The following is a 16,671-nucleotide window of genomic DNA, read 5'->3' on the forward strand; positions in this document are numbered from 1 at the left end:
CAAAGTGGAAGAATCACCTCCCTTTGATATTCTTACAAATGAGGTCCAACCTTAGTTAGGAAGGTTTAGTCCAAAGCTACAAACTTTTAAGCTTAATTTTAAACTTTGAAACATTTTTTTTAAACTAGTTATAATATTTTAATTTAAATAAAATGAATTTATTTGTTGAAATGTACTTTTCATAGGGAAAAACTTTTAGCCCCAAAAAGATATAGATGTTACAATGGCGTTGAAGCTGAAGATAGGGTTGAGACAAATGATTCAAGTTTAATAATTTTTTTTTGAAATATGTGTACTTCTCAAAATGAGAAGAGGCTAATACTTAGTTTTAATGCAACAAGTGTGTCCAAAAGTGATAACAACCATCACTGGGTTATATGTATTCCATGGAACTTTATTGATAATCTTTCCAAAACAACCCAATTTCGAGTTGATGATTTACTTTTGTCCACACCAAGATAAAGAGGTGGGGGTGATGTTTATGTTTCACCGATGAATGTTACATTAAAGGGATGAGAGAGTTTTCAACCATTTTCCTTACCTATGCCATCCACGCCAACAATTCTGAATGGAGTTGTGATGTGGTTTTAAGAAGAGATTATGAATGATTGGGAAATATGTCTTGATTTGTAGCATAATAACAAAGTGGGAGAGTAAGGGGAGGATAGACTTATTCATTTTCATTGGTTGTTGGGTTGATCGAGAGGAAGATTAGGATGGTAAAAATCATTGATCTAAATTGGTGCAAATAGAATTGAAGAGTAGAAGATTGTTCATTAAAAAGGGGTTAAAAGAATAGGAGCTAAATCTATATTTTTTTAATAATAATATATCTAGATAAATATATAAACCATGAGCATAATAAAAATTTAATAGACCTTAATATCCAAAAAAGTGATGTTTTTTTTAGGGACCAAGATAATAATAAAACCCTCCTATAAAAAGATGTTTTTTTATATACAAAATGAAACTATTTACATAATCCAAAGAAAATAAGAAACCACAAGGACCAGTTTTTGCATTTGAAAAGAAGAGGGTCACAAAGTGGGCAAAAGCAAAATCTTTAGGGTCCGGAGAGCAGTTTTTGAAAATTGAAATCCCCATTTTTTTTTCCGTAAAAGCATATGGATTTTTCAAATCGCACATCGGCGAGGACATCGCCTCTCTCTTTTGCTTACTTCGCTATAAACCCTAGTAAGTTTTCTGCAATTACATATTGTTTTTCGCTTTCAAATTATTACTAGGCACTTGTGTAAATCAAGTCCATTTTTTATAGTAAGATAAGATTTTGCGTCTTCTTGTTAATTCTTGCGGGATCTATGTTTATTTCTTCTCTTTTCTAAGGTTCGTAACGATTTTCATTGGAAGTGTCTTCTGTGCTTATATTTCATTCCTTAGGCATAAATTTGTTAGATTTCAATCTTTGAGGCCTTTAGTTTATGTTGAATTGAGGAAGTTTCGTAGATAAATTTTATGTTTAGTTATTGCTGTGTATGTACATTGCTTTAGGGCATTTTGGTGATTTTGTTGTTGAACGTGCCTTAGTAGTGTCGTGCTATTTGCTGTCTTCTTTTTCTCACTCATATTTTCTCTAGATACTAAAATCTGATTTGGCGAAGGACTGATATACTTAACTGGTTTTAAAAAAAAAAAGAATTAATCTTGATTTTGTTTATGCCAACTAAAAATTGTATGAAATCTGTTATTGCTTTACCATTTAGGTCGTCCAAATGGTATTACTTTTTAGCTAATGTACTCAATATCTTTTCCAAAAGGTAGAATATATATATATATATATATATATATATATATATATATATATATATATATATATATATATATATATATATATATATATATATATATATATATATATCTCCGAAACATGAGATTTAATGTTTTCTTCTTTCTAACTTCACTTCACACAATCACAGCTTAGGTTTCTGATCTCTATTATGTATATAGCTTTAATGATCATTCCAAGCTGGTATTTAGTTATGGATATATGGGTTGATTGGTTCTCCTTATTAGAACTTTTAGGAAATGGCAGAAGAAAATTTTGTTGGACAAGAGACCGAAGTGATGCCTGAAAACTCTGTTCCTGTAGAAGTTGAAGTGTCTGAGAATGAAGAAAGCGATGAGGTAGTAGAAACTGAAATTACTGAGAAGGAGCAAGGAGATGCTGCCATGGAAATCCCTGCAGAAAAGAAATGGCCTGGATGGCCTGGAGAGAATGTTTTTAGGTTGTTGGTCCCTGTGCACAAGGTTGGCACCATAATTGGTCGCAAGGGAGAGTACATAAAGAAAACCTGTGAAGAAACAAAGGCCCGCATCAAGATTCTTGATGGGCCTCCTGGAACTATGGAAAGATGTGTAAGTTTATTTACAAATTTCTTTATTTTGAAATTGAAATTGAAATTGCAATTGATTGCTGCATGTGTGGTAGAGTTCTGTTGGAATTGATCAGTATCATTTTGGTACATCATGAATTGTAAATCTGCTTCAACCTATGCCTAAAATTATTTTGTATAGTGTATTAGTGTGTAATTATGTATTTGAAACAGAAAAGTAAGAATCCTAACAGTGTTCAAAGTAAAATATAACTATAATTACAAGAATGTTACCTTGTCACATTAATCATTCTTTATGATTTTTATCAAATACCAACAGAAAGACCTTTCTGTTTGTGTGTCAGTCTACAACTAAGTTTCAGTTCAATAAGCTTTAAAACACAATACCTTAATACCACGATCTTTGAAATAATTTGGTAAAAGAAGAGTATACACTGATACGAGGATAATTAGCCAATAATAGGTAGTAGACAATCTTAAGTAACAGTATCAACATAGAGTTTGGATATAATGCAATAGAAGAAGTATATGGAAAAGTTGAAACTACAAAAATAAACAACACTCAACCTTAAGGAAACAAGTTTATTATATCACAATGACTAGGTGAATATGTGCAGGTTCTGTCAAATATAAGGCAACATTTCAATTGTCAAAGTGGTTTCATTTAGAAGAGCCAAAGATCCAGAAGTGCTGAAAAGTCACTCTGAATAAATGTCAGAAGTACCCCTGGCGGATGTCACTACCAAAAAGCTTCCTATGTCATCTGGTAACTTCAGAACTGATCGGTTGATGTCTTGCCAAAACATTCTTATACAAATAAGCAAAATAAATAGCTTAACCAATAGGATGCGATCTATAAAAAGTAATACAAAAATAAAGTATCAAACATAATTGAAGAATCAAGAACATCTTTAAGCTAATGATGTTAAACCCAGTAAAATATCTTTGGTATCTTCAAATGTATCAAGGTCAAGTATCAAAATATATCAAGTACTTTGAGAGCCACATCAAGATAAATCATGGTGTCATAATCTAAATTTCTTTTATAATTAATTATACATTCTATGCCAGAAAATGGTGTGAAGAACAAACAACATTAATTATGATGCATGCTAGCTTCTTGTTGAAACCGTGCTGTTCTTAATCTTAAAGTAAAATAAGAAAATTTTATTAATGTGTTGCTAATCAGAAGATATATTCTGTTTTATCAGGTCTTGATTTCTGCAAAAGAAGAACCAGAGGCTTCAATTCCTCCTGCAATGGACGGTTTACTGAAAATCCATAAACGGGTAACGGATGTGGATGCTGATCCTACTCATCCGCCAGCTGGAGGTACAATCAGCACAAGGCTACTTGTGGCTGCCACACAAGCGGGGAACTTGATTGGAAAGCAGGGTGCCACCATAAAAACCATCCAAGATTCTTCCGGTTGTGTAATTCGAGTACTCGGACAAGGTATTGTTTATTTATTATTTTTTAAATATATTATCTAAAATAATATTCTTAAAATATAAGGTGAATTATAATAGTGTTTTTTGGATGCAGAAAACCTCCCTGTAATTGCTCTGCCTGATGATAGTGTTGTGGAGGTGCAAGGGGAACGTGAAGGTGTACACAAGGCGGTTGAACTCATTGCTTCACATTTAAGAAAGTTTTTAGTTGACCGCAGTGTTATCGGGATATTTGAAAAACAAGTAAGTGAAGTTTTTCATTTTTTTTTTCTTTTTTAAATTTATAGTAGTAATATTTTGATTAAAAATAATAAATATTAATCCGATTCATGTTTATAGATGCAAATGCCAAGTGGCAGGGCAAACCAGGAGATGGCGGCTCCCCAACCATGGGCGGCACCACCACCGGCTCAAAATTTTCCAGGTGGTGGGCCGGGATACAGACCAGCCCAATTCATGCCACCTCAGCATCAGTTTGACAACTACTATCCACCTCCAGCAATGGATAACCAGCCTCCCCGGCAGCTTCCGCCATCATATGGCAGGGACACCGCCAGTATGGGTATGCATATGCCGCCACAGGAGTTGATGGTGAGTAAGGTGTCACAGAACATGCAGGTTCCGCTGACATATGCGGATGCGGTTATCGGGACATCGGGAGCTAATATAAGTTATATACGGCGTGCAAGTGGGGCCACGATTGCCATTCAAGAATCTCGCGGGAATCCCGATGAAATGACGGTTGAGATTAATGGATCCGCTTCACAGGTTCAGACAGCTCAGCAGTTGATTCATAACTTCATGGCTGATGCTGCACAGAACCCAACTGCTGGTGCTGGTGCTGCTGCTGCACCACCACTGGTGGTGGCTACTAGCCAAGCTGGCGGCGGTGGGTATAACCAGTATCCTGGTTACCCGTCTCAGCCTGCGCCACCTGGACATCCACCTGCTGGTGGTGGAGATTATGGCAGTGCCCCCATGTATGGGGGCAGTTATGGTTATTAAAAGGCGGTTACAGTTTCTGTTGTATCCAAGATGCCTTGTTTTGTTTAGATACTCGGTTGGCTATTTGATGATTTGATAATACTGAATACAAAGTGTTCGTTTTTTTTTTTTTTTACTTCTGTAGTAGATTATTTAGTGTGATTTTGTTTGAACGATGGTTTTCTGTTTTTGGGCATATCATCCATTTGTTTTGGTTGTTTTTTTATTTATCATAAGACAAAATTGCAAAAATGGTCCCTGTGATATGCAAATTTTTGGGGTTTTAGTCCAAACCCCGAGTTTTTTGGATTCATGGTCCTTTTGGAGTGGTTTGTATGTGCAATTAGTCCCCGGACTTAACTCCCGTTAAAAAGGATCTGTTAACTCCCTCATGTGCCTTACATGTGAGGGTATATTCGTCATTTCATATGTAAGGGACCATTTTTGCATAAACCTTTTTTGGCTTAATTCCTTTTAAAGATCCCCACCGTTGCCATCTTCTTTCATAATGTTCCCCAACGTCTCTTTTTTTTACCCTTCTTCTTGAGCTATGTTACAACAACAATGGTTCAATATTGATCCTGATGCAAAGAAAAGTGTTATTGTCTCCCCAATCCCAAAAGCAGCAGCTAAGGCTAAACAAGTTGAAACAGATGGAAGAAACTTCTTCTTGCTTCCACTCATGATATCTAAACAAAAAAAGGTTGTTCTTGATTAGGTTAAGTAAGAGTAAATAACAAGAAGTTATCGATACATAAATTGGAATTACCATGGCTGAGAAAAGTGGAGTCATCATCATCCTTAACTAATACTGCTTCTTCTTCAGCAACAAATGAGGTTGTGATATTGAGTAGAGGAATATTGAACAATTTTGCTACCAGATTGAATATTGATATGGAAACGCCAACAACAGCCAATTCAGCAAAGCCTAAAAGGAGTAACTAGATACATCAAATGCTTATATGAGAATTGGATAATTTTTTTTTTTTTTGAGAAAACATTGTCAATTGAAGAAACCTAGTGGAAATTACTCCAGATAAAGAACCAATGAGCTCTTCTAAAACGAACAATTTCCCATTGTTTCTGAGGGAAAATTAGAAGGAATCACGAATTCCAAAAAGGAATGGATTGTCCAGTTCTTAAGAGTCTTCGAGAGCCATGTAGGATTCGATACAGATCCATATTTAGATCTTCATGAACTCGGAATGGAGATTTACTCAGAAGCAATGGAAGATACAATCACAACAGAAAGCTCCCAGAACCTTTTCGACATAGTTGGATCAAAATTCCATGAAATGTCTGCTTTATCTTTGTTCAACCTAGGTAACGTCCACATGAACAAAGCATGAAAATCGATTGTCATTACACAAGATGATAACACTAGCAAAGAATTGATACAACAAGTGCAAATCGGATTCAAATTCTCCCAAAAAGACTACGAAAAAGCAGGAAGAGCTAATGCAGCTAGCAATCCGATCGACATGATCTCCATTCCAAGTTCATCTAACTTAAGCTTCTCTCTGCACTCCAAAACAAATCAAAAAAACTAAATCACACACTTCGATAAGAAAAGATCAATCGTGCCTCTCCTTTATACATTCATACTCTCCAAATCAACTCGTTTAAACTGCTACTAGAATTTGGATATTTAAAATCGATGGTAAAAGCTAGACAAATGTCAAGAAATATTACCTAAAATTTTAAATCAACAACGCGAATGGCTTGGATGAAATGGAACCGAAAGGTGAAGAAGGTGCGACTTCATCTATGTTCTCATCATCATCTGAGTCAGTTTGGGATTTAAATCCGGGTTTTTCTACAGGGCGTTCCGGGGATGAAGTGCTAGGGTTTTTCCTGGATGATGATTTGGGTAAAGTTCGAAATCGAATTGAAGAATCGGGGATTTGTACGAATGATTGAACGCTGAAACAACGATTATCATGTTACAATTTTGTGAACGAATAAAATGATTGTGGTGAAAGATATAGATATGCTCATAATTTGCAGAATCTTAGAAGGAGAAGAGCAACAGGAAACCAGATACAAATTTTGTTACTCACTAATTTTAATGGAAAAAATTGCAAAAATGGTCCCTTACATATGAAATGAGGGATATACGAGGCACATGAGAGGGTTAACAGATCATTTTTAATGGGAGTTAAGTCCGGGGACCAATTCCACATACAAACCAGTCCAAAAGAACCATGAATCCAAAAAACACGGGGTTTGGACTAAAACCCCAAAAATTTGCATACCACAGGGACTATTTTTGCAATTTTGTCTTATCATAATTCGTATGTGCTGATTGATTTTATTGTGTCAATATATATTTGGAAGTAAAACTCCAACCACACAAAAATTTATTAGGTTTAATGAATAAGCACATCCAAGTACGGATGTATTTCTTTAAATGAGGGTTAAAAAGGTATTGAACGAGATTGTGATTCGAGACCAATTAGAGTAGTGTGATAAGCTAACAAATCCCGTACCTATTTAAACTGACAAATGAGGGATAAAAGGGTCAAAATGGTCACAAACGACTATATGCCCATTAGACAAAGTAATAATAATAAAAAAAAACTTTTCTAGTGGCTCTACTAGTAAATCATTCTAACAATTGAAGGGGTAAACCGGTCCTTAACCGATGTTAAACTTCAAGCCATTTCTTATAAATTTGTTTTAGCCAAACCAGTTAAGTTTTCGTACCAGCTTTTTTGTGCATCCCTACCATGGATGGAATGAAATATGCTTGTTCTAATTTTCTTTCATGGATAGAGATGTTTTTTTTCTAGGCATGAAATATCAAAATTATGTATTACACCCGTACAATGATAGTTTAGTGGTTGAAGTGTGAAATTTATAAAGGAGGTTTGATGTTTAAACTTTAGCACGCTCAAAATTATGCTAGTGCTCCACAATTTATTTTCTATTTCATGGGTCATATGTAAGTTAACATAAGCCGTGCAGATGATTCATGTTTTTATAACTTTGAATTACCATTATTTAATGTATTTATAGAATACTAATGTTTAAATTATTAGTTTTAGTTACTTTTTAAATATATCAAAATATATTTTGTACTTCTATTTGAGTTTCATAATGTTTTAGATAATCATAAAAATGACCGCATTGTTATAAAAAATATAGGTAAATGATTTAACTTTTACCTATTTACTAAAATAATCTTGAAATCCGAAATGAGTATCTCACATTCGGATGAAATATGGTGTGCATTTTTTATTCCTCATTGCACTAAACGCTTTTAAAAATTCTCTTAACATATAAATTCAAAATGTTTATTTTCATTATTTTTTCTATGAAAATGATACCGTTTATGATAAATGATGGAATCATATCATGGAGTAAAAATTCAATATCCAGGAGATCAGGACTACCACCAAAAGCCATAAACAAAAGACCATGTCTTTCACCAGGCCCTTTTGTTAAAATTTCTTTATGAGAAGTCTCATCTTATCTGATGTTCTGAACCTTAACTGGCCATAGCCCATAATTACAAAGAGGACCTTTTAAGCCAGACAGACAGACTTTGATAATAAAACCTCACGCAAAACATTTTGCTTTAGAACATAACACATAAACGTAAATCAGATTCAAACTTAAAATTTACACTGTCACTACACACGATTTTTAACTACCTCACCATAGAATAGATGTTTCCACTTCCGGTTCCAGACGAGATTACCATCATTTCCTTCACATAATCATTATCCCATCAAAACTAACCCACCTTCTTCTTCTTCTTCTTCTTCTTCTTCACCTCTCATATTCTTAATTCTTTCATCCAAAGATCAAACTCACCTGTCTGTCTTTCTCTCTATCAACTACTCAAATTACATAAACGCCCCCGGAGACGGAACCAGTTTCATCACATCATATCATATCGGAGCGGAACAAGTAGTTCTAAAGTGGCCGGTTTGATTACACCGACTACAATGCACGATCCGTTTGACGGAGCCTCGATCCTCGGACCTAACCCTCCTCTTCCTGGGCCTCCCCGGTGGTCTAATGGACTTGGGAGGGTTAATAATAATATCCATAACATTATTACCACTACTCCCTTCCCCTATTTGTGAAGACCCCATTTCCTTCCACAATGTCTTATCAGGAACCGGATGTATCGTTTGAGAATACGCCTTCCTATAACTAGCAACCGTAAAACAACTCTCAGTAAACCTATGAACATTCTGCCTACACGACAGCAAAGCCGCCACCGCATGTGCACACGGAAGCCCATAAAGCTGCCACCCCCGACACAAACACCTCCGGTTTCTTATATCAACGATATTCGTCCCTTCATGCGATATCACCTCAAACTCCGCTTCGTTCGCTCTCAACACCTGATAAGTCCGCGCGCGATCAATCGCTTCCGACACCCGTCTTTCCGCCGTCGGGACCAGAATCGAAGTCCACTGCATGCTGGCTTCACGCCTCTCGTTGAACCACATCATCAGCTGTCTACGGATGCATTCCATCATTTGGATGATCGGGAGTCCGGAAGCTTCTAGAATCCATACATTCAACGATTCCACGATGTTTGCCGTCAGGTGGCCGAACCGCGTCCCTTCGAAATACGCGGTGGCCCACAACCGGGCCGGAACGCGTCGGATCCAGTACGCCGCTTCTTGCGACACCTCTTCGATTTCCAGGATTTTCTGTTCGAATTCCATGATTGTAAGCGCGTTGGCTGCATCCCAAAGATGGTTCACCAGCATCGTGTTGTTGAACTCCTTCCGGAAGCTTTCGCTGAGGTGGCGCATGCAGAACCCGTGGAAAGCGGTTGGGAAGTTTTTGTCCACCCCTTCCACGATATTCTTCTGTCTGTCTGACAAAATCGTAAGCCTCGGCATGTTTTCGGTGTTGATTTCTAACAAGTTATGAAGCTCCAAAAGGAACCACATCCAGTTGTCTTGGTTTTCTTCATCAACAACACCAAATGCTAAAGGAAACAGAGCACCATCTCCATCAAACCCAGTAGCTAAAAGCAAAGTCCCCAGGTACTTGCTTTTCAAAACGGTTCTATCCAGCCCGATAAGCGGTCTACACGCGTTCAAAAACCCGTGTATCGAAGCTTGAAAAGAGATAAAAAGCCGCTGAAAACAGTTGTCAGAAGGATTCACGTAAACAGACGCGATACTATCGGGATTCGTGCTTCTAATCTGATCACAATACTGAGGGAGTAATCGGTAATCTTCTTCAAACGAACCACGTAAAGCTGCCATGATCCGTTCTTTACCTCTCCACGCTTGTTTGTACGATAATGTGATTCCATGAACACGGTGGATCTCTTCTAGAATCTCTTTCGGTTTGCATTGTGGATTTTCTTTGAGGCGTTGTTCTACTGTATTCGCAACCCAGTCAACCGAAGCTTGTTGGTGTCCAAGATGCGCGATTCCACCACAGTTATGTTCCGAGTGGATTGTTCTGATTGTGAAAGTTGGTACACCTGGCAATTTAGCAGCATGGATTCTCCAAGGACACCCTTCGCTTGCACATTTAGCAGTGAAGCGTGTCTTGTCAGATTTAACAGTTTGTATCTCAAAATGAAGAGCGATTGCAGTGTGTCTTAAAGCCCTACGACAGCTGGCGACATCTGGAAACTCTTGACCCACCATTAATTCGTAGTTTGGAGGAGCCACTGTTCGGCTTTGGATTACTGGAGTTGTAAGGACGAGATCGGGTCTGTGAAAAGATAGAGGAAGAGGTACTACTACGCCCATGTCAGCAGTGTTCTGGTGTACCACAAGCTCGTGGTTGTTATCTACAACGGGTAATCCGTGATCGTTGGATAAACCCATCTCGTGACATTGATCTGAAAGGACTAATTGGGAATCGGGATTTGTGACACCATCGTTGTATTGGTTGTTGTCGTGTTGTTGATTGGTGTCATCGAATTCGGTTGTGGCTTCGTTTCCATGATTATGTGGATGTGACATGGTTGCAATTTCATGGTCTAGAAGTAGTTCATGATCATGATCATGATCATGATCATGGTGTTGTGTTAGAGTTATGCGATGATTATTGTTCTCTCCTAATTCAGTCTCATGCTTGAGGTTCTGTGTCTGTCCCAGTTCAGAGGTATGATTCTGATTCTGTCTGCCCACGAAATTCTGTTCATGTCTTAATTGGTTCTGAAGGGATGATATGTCTGGCCTTGATCCAACAATCATGTCATGGTTTTCCATGATATTACTCTCACAAATGTCACAAGTTCCAGAGAACAAGAAGCATCAATCTAGACCTGTTGCAACAAACTCATGTTTAGTTATCTTTACTATATCACAATCCACAATCATCAAGCCTCATAATAATGTATGCTGTATTTAGCAAAAAGCATAAACACCCATCAATCGACTACAGAATGTTAAAGTACAAAAGAATAATGAACTATCTTTGGTGTTTGGGCTGTACTCATCATGCATTCTTTAAAGAGCGTAAGATCTTCAGATTGAGATTATCCTGGAATGTGATGTTAACATAATAGTTCTCGCCAGCTAAATAAAATCTACTTCTCTATGGAGTATGATGTTAATTGTTAGCATAAGACAAAGTTTGATTTTAACAAGCACTAGGTTTCACAATAAAGATCAAATGATTTTAACTTTTAATGGTAACTCGCAGAGCATAAAGTTGTCTATGAATGAATCAGAAATTCACAACTAGAAAATTGACATTCATATGAAAACACAGAAATATAACAAATATACATATGAGTGAATCCAGAGCAACGAGTAGTCATTTAAAAGTAGAACCAAAATCGAAACTCACCAAGCCTCTATCAGATCCAGCGACAACCAAAGCCAATTTTCAACCTACAACTGAAGGTTCCAGGTGCGATAAAAATTAGAAAACCTGTAAAATCAGAAAGAAAAAATAAAATCAACACTAAAATTTTATAATCGCTAGATTTCACAATAAAAAAATATCAAGCTATTCGTACTTCTCCTGGTAACTTTGAGAGCATTTAGTCTCGTCGAATCAGAGATTGAAATCTCAAATTAACACTCATACAAAAAAAAAAATACAGGTAAAATACAGATACGAGAATAGAGCAACAATCGGTCATCTGAAAGCGGAACCACAACAAAAACTCACCGAGCCTCCAACGGATCAAGCGATAATAAAAACCAAATTTCGCCACACAACTTGACGTTCTAAGTGCTAAAAGTTTCGAAAATCTGCAAACACAGCCAGGACGAAACCGTGAGGAACAAATTTGAAATCACCCATTGATCTTTACATAAATCAACACATGATTCAAATTTCTGTTTGAATCAGGCGTGGGGGAAGTTGAATTTGGCGGGGAATAGGAGGGAGTGAGTGAGGAGTGAAAATACCTGAAAGAGGGCTGAGGGTAGGGATGGGGAACACAGAAAATTTGAAGCAAAAGGGCAACAAGGGCACAAGGGGAAAACGAAGAATGAGAAGGTAGGGGTATGGATTGTCTTTTTAGGGCTTCCTTTTATCCAGAAAAAAAGAGGGCAATTAGGTCATCTAAGCCAACTTTCGCCTACAATTTTTATATGTTACCAATTTTACCCCCCAATAATTGCCAACGACTCGATAAAAATACATCTCCAACTTATGTTTATTTTATATATATATTACCAAACACTCTTATAATTATATATCATTACTCATCTATATATTTTATTTTATTTATTAAATATCCCAGCATAAATTGCAAATAACGATTGCTATATTAATATTATATTTTATTGATTATCGATTTATTAACGTCTCCTTAATATTTCCAAATTCTAACCCTACCTGTCGACCTGACATAATCCAAAGGCGTTTTAACTTTTACACATGACTCGTAAAAAAACGTTGAAAACATGAACGCTATGTTTTGTGCTTGCTTTTATGTATGGATCCCCTTTATTTCTTAAGGTAAATTTCAACCACTATGAGTATGAGATAATCATCTGAAAGAAAGAAGTGAAAAACAACAAAATCTCACTTGTGTGAAAAAAATAATAATAATGAGCAAGCAATAGTTTCACTGCTCGACAACCAAAACCCATAGATACCATCAAATCTGAGTGACTAACAATTCCAGTTCCTGCTCTAAACAATTAAAAATACACAAAACTCAATAAGAATTCTTCAAGAAGACAATATTCTGTCTGCTAATGGAACCTCAAGCTTATGAAGAACCTCACTAACCACCTTTTGAAGGGTTACATGTTTAAAAAATCCATTGTTCACAGTTGTTTTTGACAGAATTGTGATGTCTTCTTTTTTGTTCAAATTTTGATCGAGTAATTTGTTCCAAAAACTATTGTCTTCATTGAGGTTTGACTCCTTGATGAGCTGCTTGACTTTTTGTAAGTTTGCAACATTTCTCCCGGCCCCACAACCGGTGGCTGTTGCTGCACCCACTGCATTGGCTATTGTTAATGTATGAAGTAATGGCATCTTGTGTATGTAACCAAATGCAATCGCAGCCACAAAGCTGTCTCCACATCCAACCGTGTCCATCACTTCCACCTGTCCAAATACATTTTTAATTTTTATCATATCATCCCAAAATTAAATCATTTTTTGACTTATGTATAAAATGTTTACCTTGAATGAAGGCACACATGAAATGCCTGATTTGGTGATTAAAATAGAGCCCTTTGATCCCATTTTAATGATCACCCATTTTGTCCGGACTCCTTTACTTAGCAACTCCTTTCCAGCTGCTATTGGGTTATCCAACCCAGTCATTGATTCAGCCTGGCATAAAACAACATAAGATGATGATGATAACTGAACTGATATTGATATTATTAAAGATTCGTATTAAGAGAAAAAAAATAGTGCAGTGCAAACCTCCTCTGAAGTTAGAAGAAGAACATCACTAAACCTCAGCAACTTAGCAAGTGCTTCTCGTTCTTCAGGTGTCCCAATAGCAAGAGACTTTCCCTTTGGTCCAGGGTCAAAAAAGATTGATGTTCCAACTTCAACAGCATACTCAAGGGCATGAGTAATCAGATTTGCAGGAAGCTCATCAAAGCCATAGCCATTACAGAAAAGGACTTTTGACTTTTGTATATTCGTCTTTACTTCATCAGATAATGCTCTCAACCAAGTAAATGCAGGCTCCTTGCTAAAATCTGCTCGACTAATAAACAAAATCTAGGTCAAATATTTGATGAATTATGATCCATAAAGTTGGTACCTTGAATATAAGCTACCATAAACTTGAACGAACCTTTAATTAATCACGTATACCTGCAAAACCCGTGTCTTTGTAAAGGATCCACCAAGACCCAACATAAAAGTGTCTCGTATGCACTACTGGAACTGTTGATTATATCATCATCTTCTCTCATCCCTATCAGATTAATCCCCTCATCTTCAAGAACATCCAAGAGAAATTTTCCATATATTTCATCCCCAACATGACCAATCACAATGCAACGAAGTCCCAATCTTGCTGCTGCTATAGCCATGTTGCAGTTACCACCAGCTTCCCAGTGTTTCTATAAAGTGAAACCAGTCAGTTCAAGCCCTAAAGTGAGAGATGTTGATATATCATATATGACAATGACAGGAGAGGGGTGTGCAGATGTGCATTATAAATCATCATATGCATAAGCATGCAGGTTGCCCAAATCCTAGAAACTGATTCAGATAAAAACTACCAAATCACACATCCAAACATCCCCCCTAATCGGCTTTGTCAATCACTATAAATAAATAACTATTGTGACTTTCAAGTTGCATTAAGGAGCTTAAATGGCTAAATGTATGAATCCTATAAGAACATAGTTACAGCATGCTTGGAACTGGGAGCTCTGTCAAATTTCGAAGTTAAAGGCCATCTCAAATTAACAGAAATTAATCCGATTACCCACAGTAACTGATAACCAAATTGCACAAGTAATTAAATCGAAGAAAACGAAGAACATTTACAACAGACCTTATCAGGAGGCGATTTAGCAAGCTGTTCCATGTAATTTTTACGTTCGTCAAAGGACGAAGGGGGCAAATTGGGAACATTAAGCACAACGTCAACACATAGGTTTCCAAGGGTGGCGACATCAAATTCTTTCTTTCCGGAGAAATTGACGGAAGAAAGACGGCGATGCTTCGAAACGGACACATCAAGTCCATAACTTATGCAATTAACAGGGACATGAGTTCTAATGACATGATTATGGTGAGTGTAGCAGTTGGTTTTGAAGTCGGAAATTCTTATTCTAGGGTTTTGGTATAATAATGGGTGAGAGTAAGATACCCCATAATTGGGTATGGGACTGTGTCGATTGAGGTCGAAAGTTCGTTGATGCATTAATGGAGGATGAGGGTGGAAGCACAGTACTGATACGTATTACTTGTTTGTTTGTGAGGCAAAGACATGAAAGGGATAAACAAGGTAGATCGAAATTGCTATATTTTTCGATGAACGGCAAAGAAGGTGGGTGAAGTTAACTTCGATTTATTCCTGCCCCACTTCTTTGTTGGAAATTTACACTTTTGTTTGTAAAATTGGCGTGGCTAGCCACTTTGCTAACAAAAGAGATTTTTAATTTAATTTCAATAACATCCGGATAACATATTTAAATTATTTTTCTTGTCAAAAACAAATTATGGGATTAGGGTTATTTTTAAAATGGGAAGTGATTCATACACAATAATTTTTTTGACAAACATAACAATTTATATATTATAAAATTATACTGTACAACACTTTAAAGCATAGTTTTCATGCTTATATTGATTTTTGGGGGTTTTTATATTTTATATGTGTTGGTTTAATTCTTATACTAAATGTTGTGTGTCCATAAACTTTATCTTTTTATCTTTTAATAATTTTAATGATTTTAATTCTTTTATAGAGATATCGAGTCTACACCTAAATATTTAAAAATTCAAACTTTTCTATCTGCTTAATCTATTTGATTAAAAGGCAATATATATATATATATATATATATATATATATATATATATATATATATATATATATATATATATATATATTATCGAAAATATTATTATATAATTTAAAAGTATTTGTTAAAACCTTCAAAAAGACAATTAAAAACATTACAATTATATATGAATTTTAGTGACAAAATATAATTTAAAAGTATTTGTTAAAACCTTCAAAAGGACAATTAAAAACATTACAGTTATATATGAATTTTAATGGCAAATAAAAAATGACAATTTATTGACATATTTATTGAGAAATAATAAAAATGATAATTTTTATTGGCTAAAAGATTAACATGTTACATCGTTTATTAGATGTCTCGGACTCGAGACTTACACTAGGTCTTTTTCCCTCATTTTAAAATGCATGTGTACATTAGGTACCGTTTAACAGAAGAACTAGGTGGAACAAAACTAGACAGGACTGGACAAGACAAATAATTTGTATAGCGTTTAGTAAGACTGAAAAAGAGGATAATTTGATAAGAATGGTGGATAACGAGAAAGTCGGAGACGTAAGATGAGACCCGTTCCAGGGATATTTCGTCAGATTGAGAAAAGAGGAATACGTGTTCTGTTGAGTTCCACCTTTTTAGGTGGGACTATTTTTTCAATGAATTGTCCCATTGGATTTGGTCAAACTTTTACTTTGTTCTAGTTCTAGGTATGCCAAACACACTCTCAAAAGTTGTAGTTCTGTTCTGTCCCATTGTGTTCTCCTCACCAAACGGGCCTTTAAATACAACAAACATTGATAATACAAAAAAGAGTTATTGACTTACTAGCTAACACGCCCCACCCTCAAGGAGAAGTCGTAGTTTCGATTCGTGCCTTCGTTTTTTTTTCTTTTTCATTTTAAGTTATTACGTTTTAAAATACCTTGTGACTGACCAATGGCTCAAATAAACATTTTTCTAGAAAATAATGGCAAATGAG

General features: G+C 36.0%; 3 protein-coding genes and 1 long non-coding RNA gene across 9 annotated transcripts; 1 reads left to right on the plus strand and 3 right to left on the minus strand.

Annotated features, from left to right (window-relative positions):
* Positions 1-1,131: 1,131 nt before the first annotated feature.
* Positions 1,132-4,982, plus strand: LOC111881211 (flowering locus K homology domain). 3 transcript variants are annotated; one of them, XM_023877620.3, is made up of 5 exons: positions 1,132-1,194; positions 2,032-2,373; positions 3,563-3,806; positions 3,897-4,045; positions 4,142-4,982. In XM_023877620.3, exons 2-5 carry the CDS (start codon positions 2,044-2,046, stop codon positions 4,805-4,807), a joined length of 1,389 nt encoding a protein of 462 aa, XP_023733388.1. In that variant the 5' UTR covers positions 1,132-1,194; positions 2,032-2,043; the 3' UTR covers positions 4,808-4,982. The 3 variants fall into 3 exon arrangements, with proteins under 3 accessions (XP_023733388.1, XP_023733389.1, XP_023733390.1); XM_023877621.2 differs by having other exon boundaries at positions 1,133-1,194; positions 2,041-2,373; XM_023877622.3 differs by lacking the exon at positions 1,132-1,194 and adding an exon at positions 2,969-3,117 and having other exon boundaries at positions 2,235-2,373.
* LOC111881212 (uncharacterized) lies at positions 4,821-6,861 on the minus strand. 2 transcript variants are annotated; one of them, XR_006186642.2, is made up of 4 exons: positions 6,479-6,860; positions 5,804-6,306; positions 5,556-5,714; positions 4,821-5,475 (listed from the first exon to the last, which is right to left on the minus strand). It is a non-coding gene; the product is annotated as an uncharacterized LOC111881212 (long non-coding RNA). The 2 variants fall into 2 exon arrangements; XR_002846733.3 differs by having other exon boundaries at positions 5,556-6,306; positions 6,479-6,861.
* A 1,317-nt stretch (positions 6,862-8,178) lies between these two features.
* On the minus strand, positions 8,179-12,293 carry LOC111881215 (uncharacterized). 3 transcript variants are annotated; one of them, XM_023877629.2, is made up of 4 exons: positions 12,142-12,293; positions 11,900-11,982; positions 11,573-11,656; positions 8,179-11,045 (listed from the first exon to the last, which is right to left on the minus strand). In XM_023877629.2, exon 4 carries the CDS (start codon positions 10,987-10,989, stop codon positions 8,683-8,685), a length of 2,307 nt encoding a protein of 768 aa, XP_023733397.1. In that variant the 5' UTR covers positions 10,990-11,045; positions 11,573-11,656; positions 11,900-11,982; positions 12,142-12,293; the 3' UTR covers positions 8,179-8,682. The 3 variants fall into 3 exon arrangements, with proteins under 3 accessions (XP_023733397.1, XP_042753848.1, XP_052623113.1); XM_042897914.1 differs by having other exon boundaries at positions 8,179-11,048; XM_052767153.1 differs by lacking the exons at positions 11,900-11,982; positions 12,142-12,293 and adding an exon at positions 11,745-11,879.
* A 453-nt stretch (positions 12,294-12,746) lies between these two features.
* On the minus strand, positions 12,747-15,256 carry LOC111881222 (fructokinase-1). Its single transcript, XM_023877637.3, has 5 exons — positions 14,718-15,256; positions 14,027-14,277; positions 13,625-13,916; positions 13,376-13,528; positions 12,747-13,297 (listed from the first exon to the last, which is right to left on the minus strand). Exons 1-5 carry the CDS (start codon positions 15,087-15,089, stop codon positions 12,914-12,916), a joined length of 1,452 nt encoding a protein of 483 aa, XP_023733405.1. The 5' UTR covers positions 15,090-15,256; the 3' UTR covers positions 12,747-12,913.
* Between the last annotated feature and the right edge of the window lie 1,415 nt (positions 15,257-16,671).

Source organism: Lactuca sativa, chromosome 9 (genome assembly GCF_002870075.4).
Source record: "Lactuca sativa cultivar Salinas chromosome 9, Lsat_Salinas_v11, whole genome shotgun sequence".
NCBI classification, from domain to species: domain Eukaryota; kingdom Viridiplantae; phylum Streptophyta; class Magnoliopsida; order Asterales; family Asteraceae; genus Lactuca; species Lactuca sativa.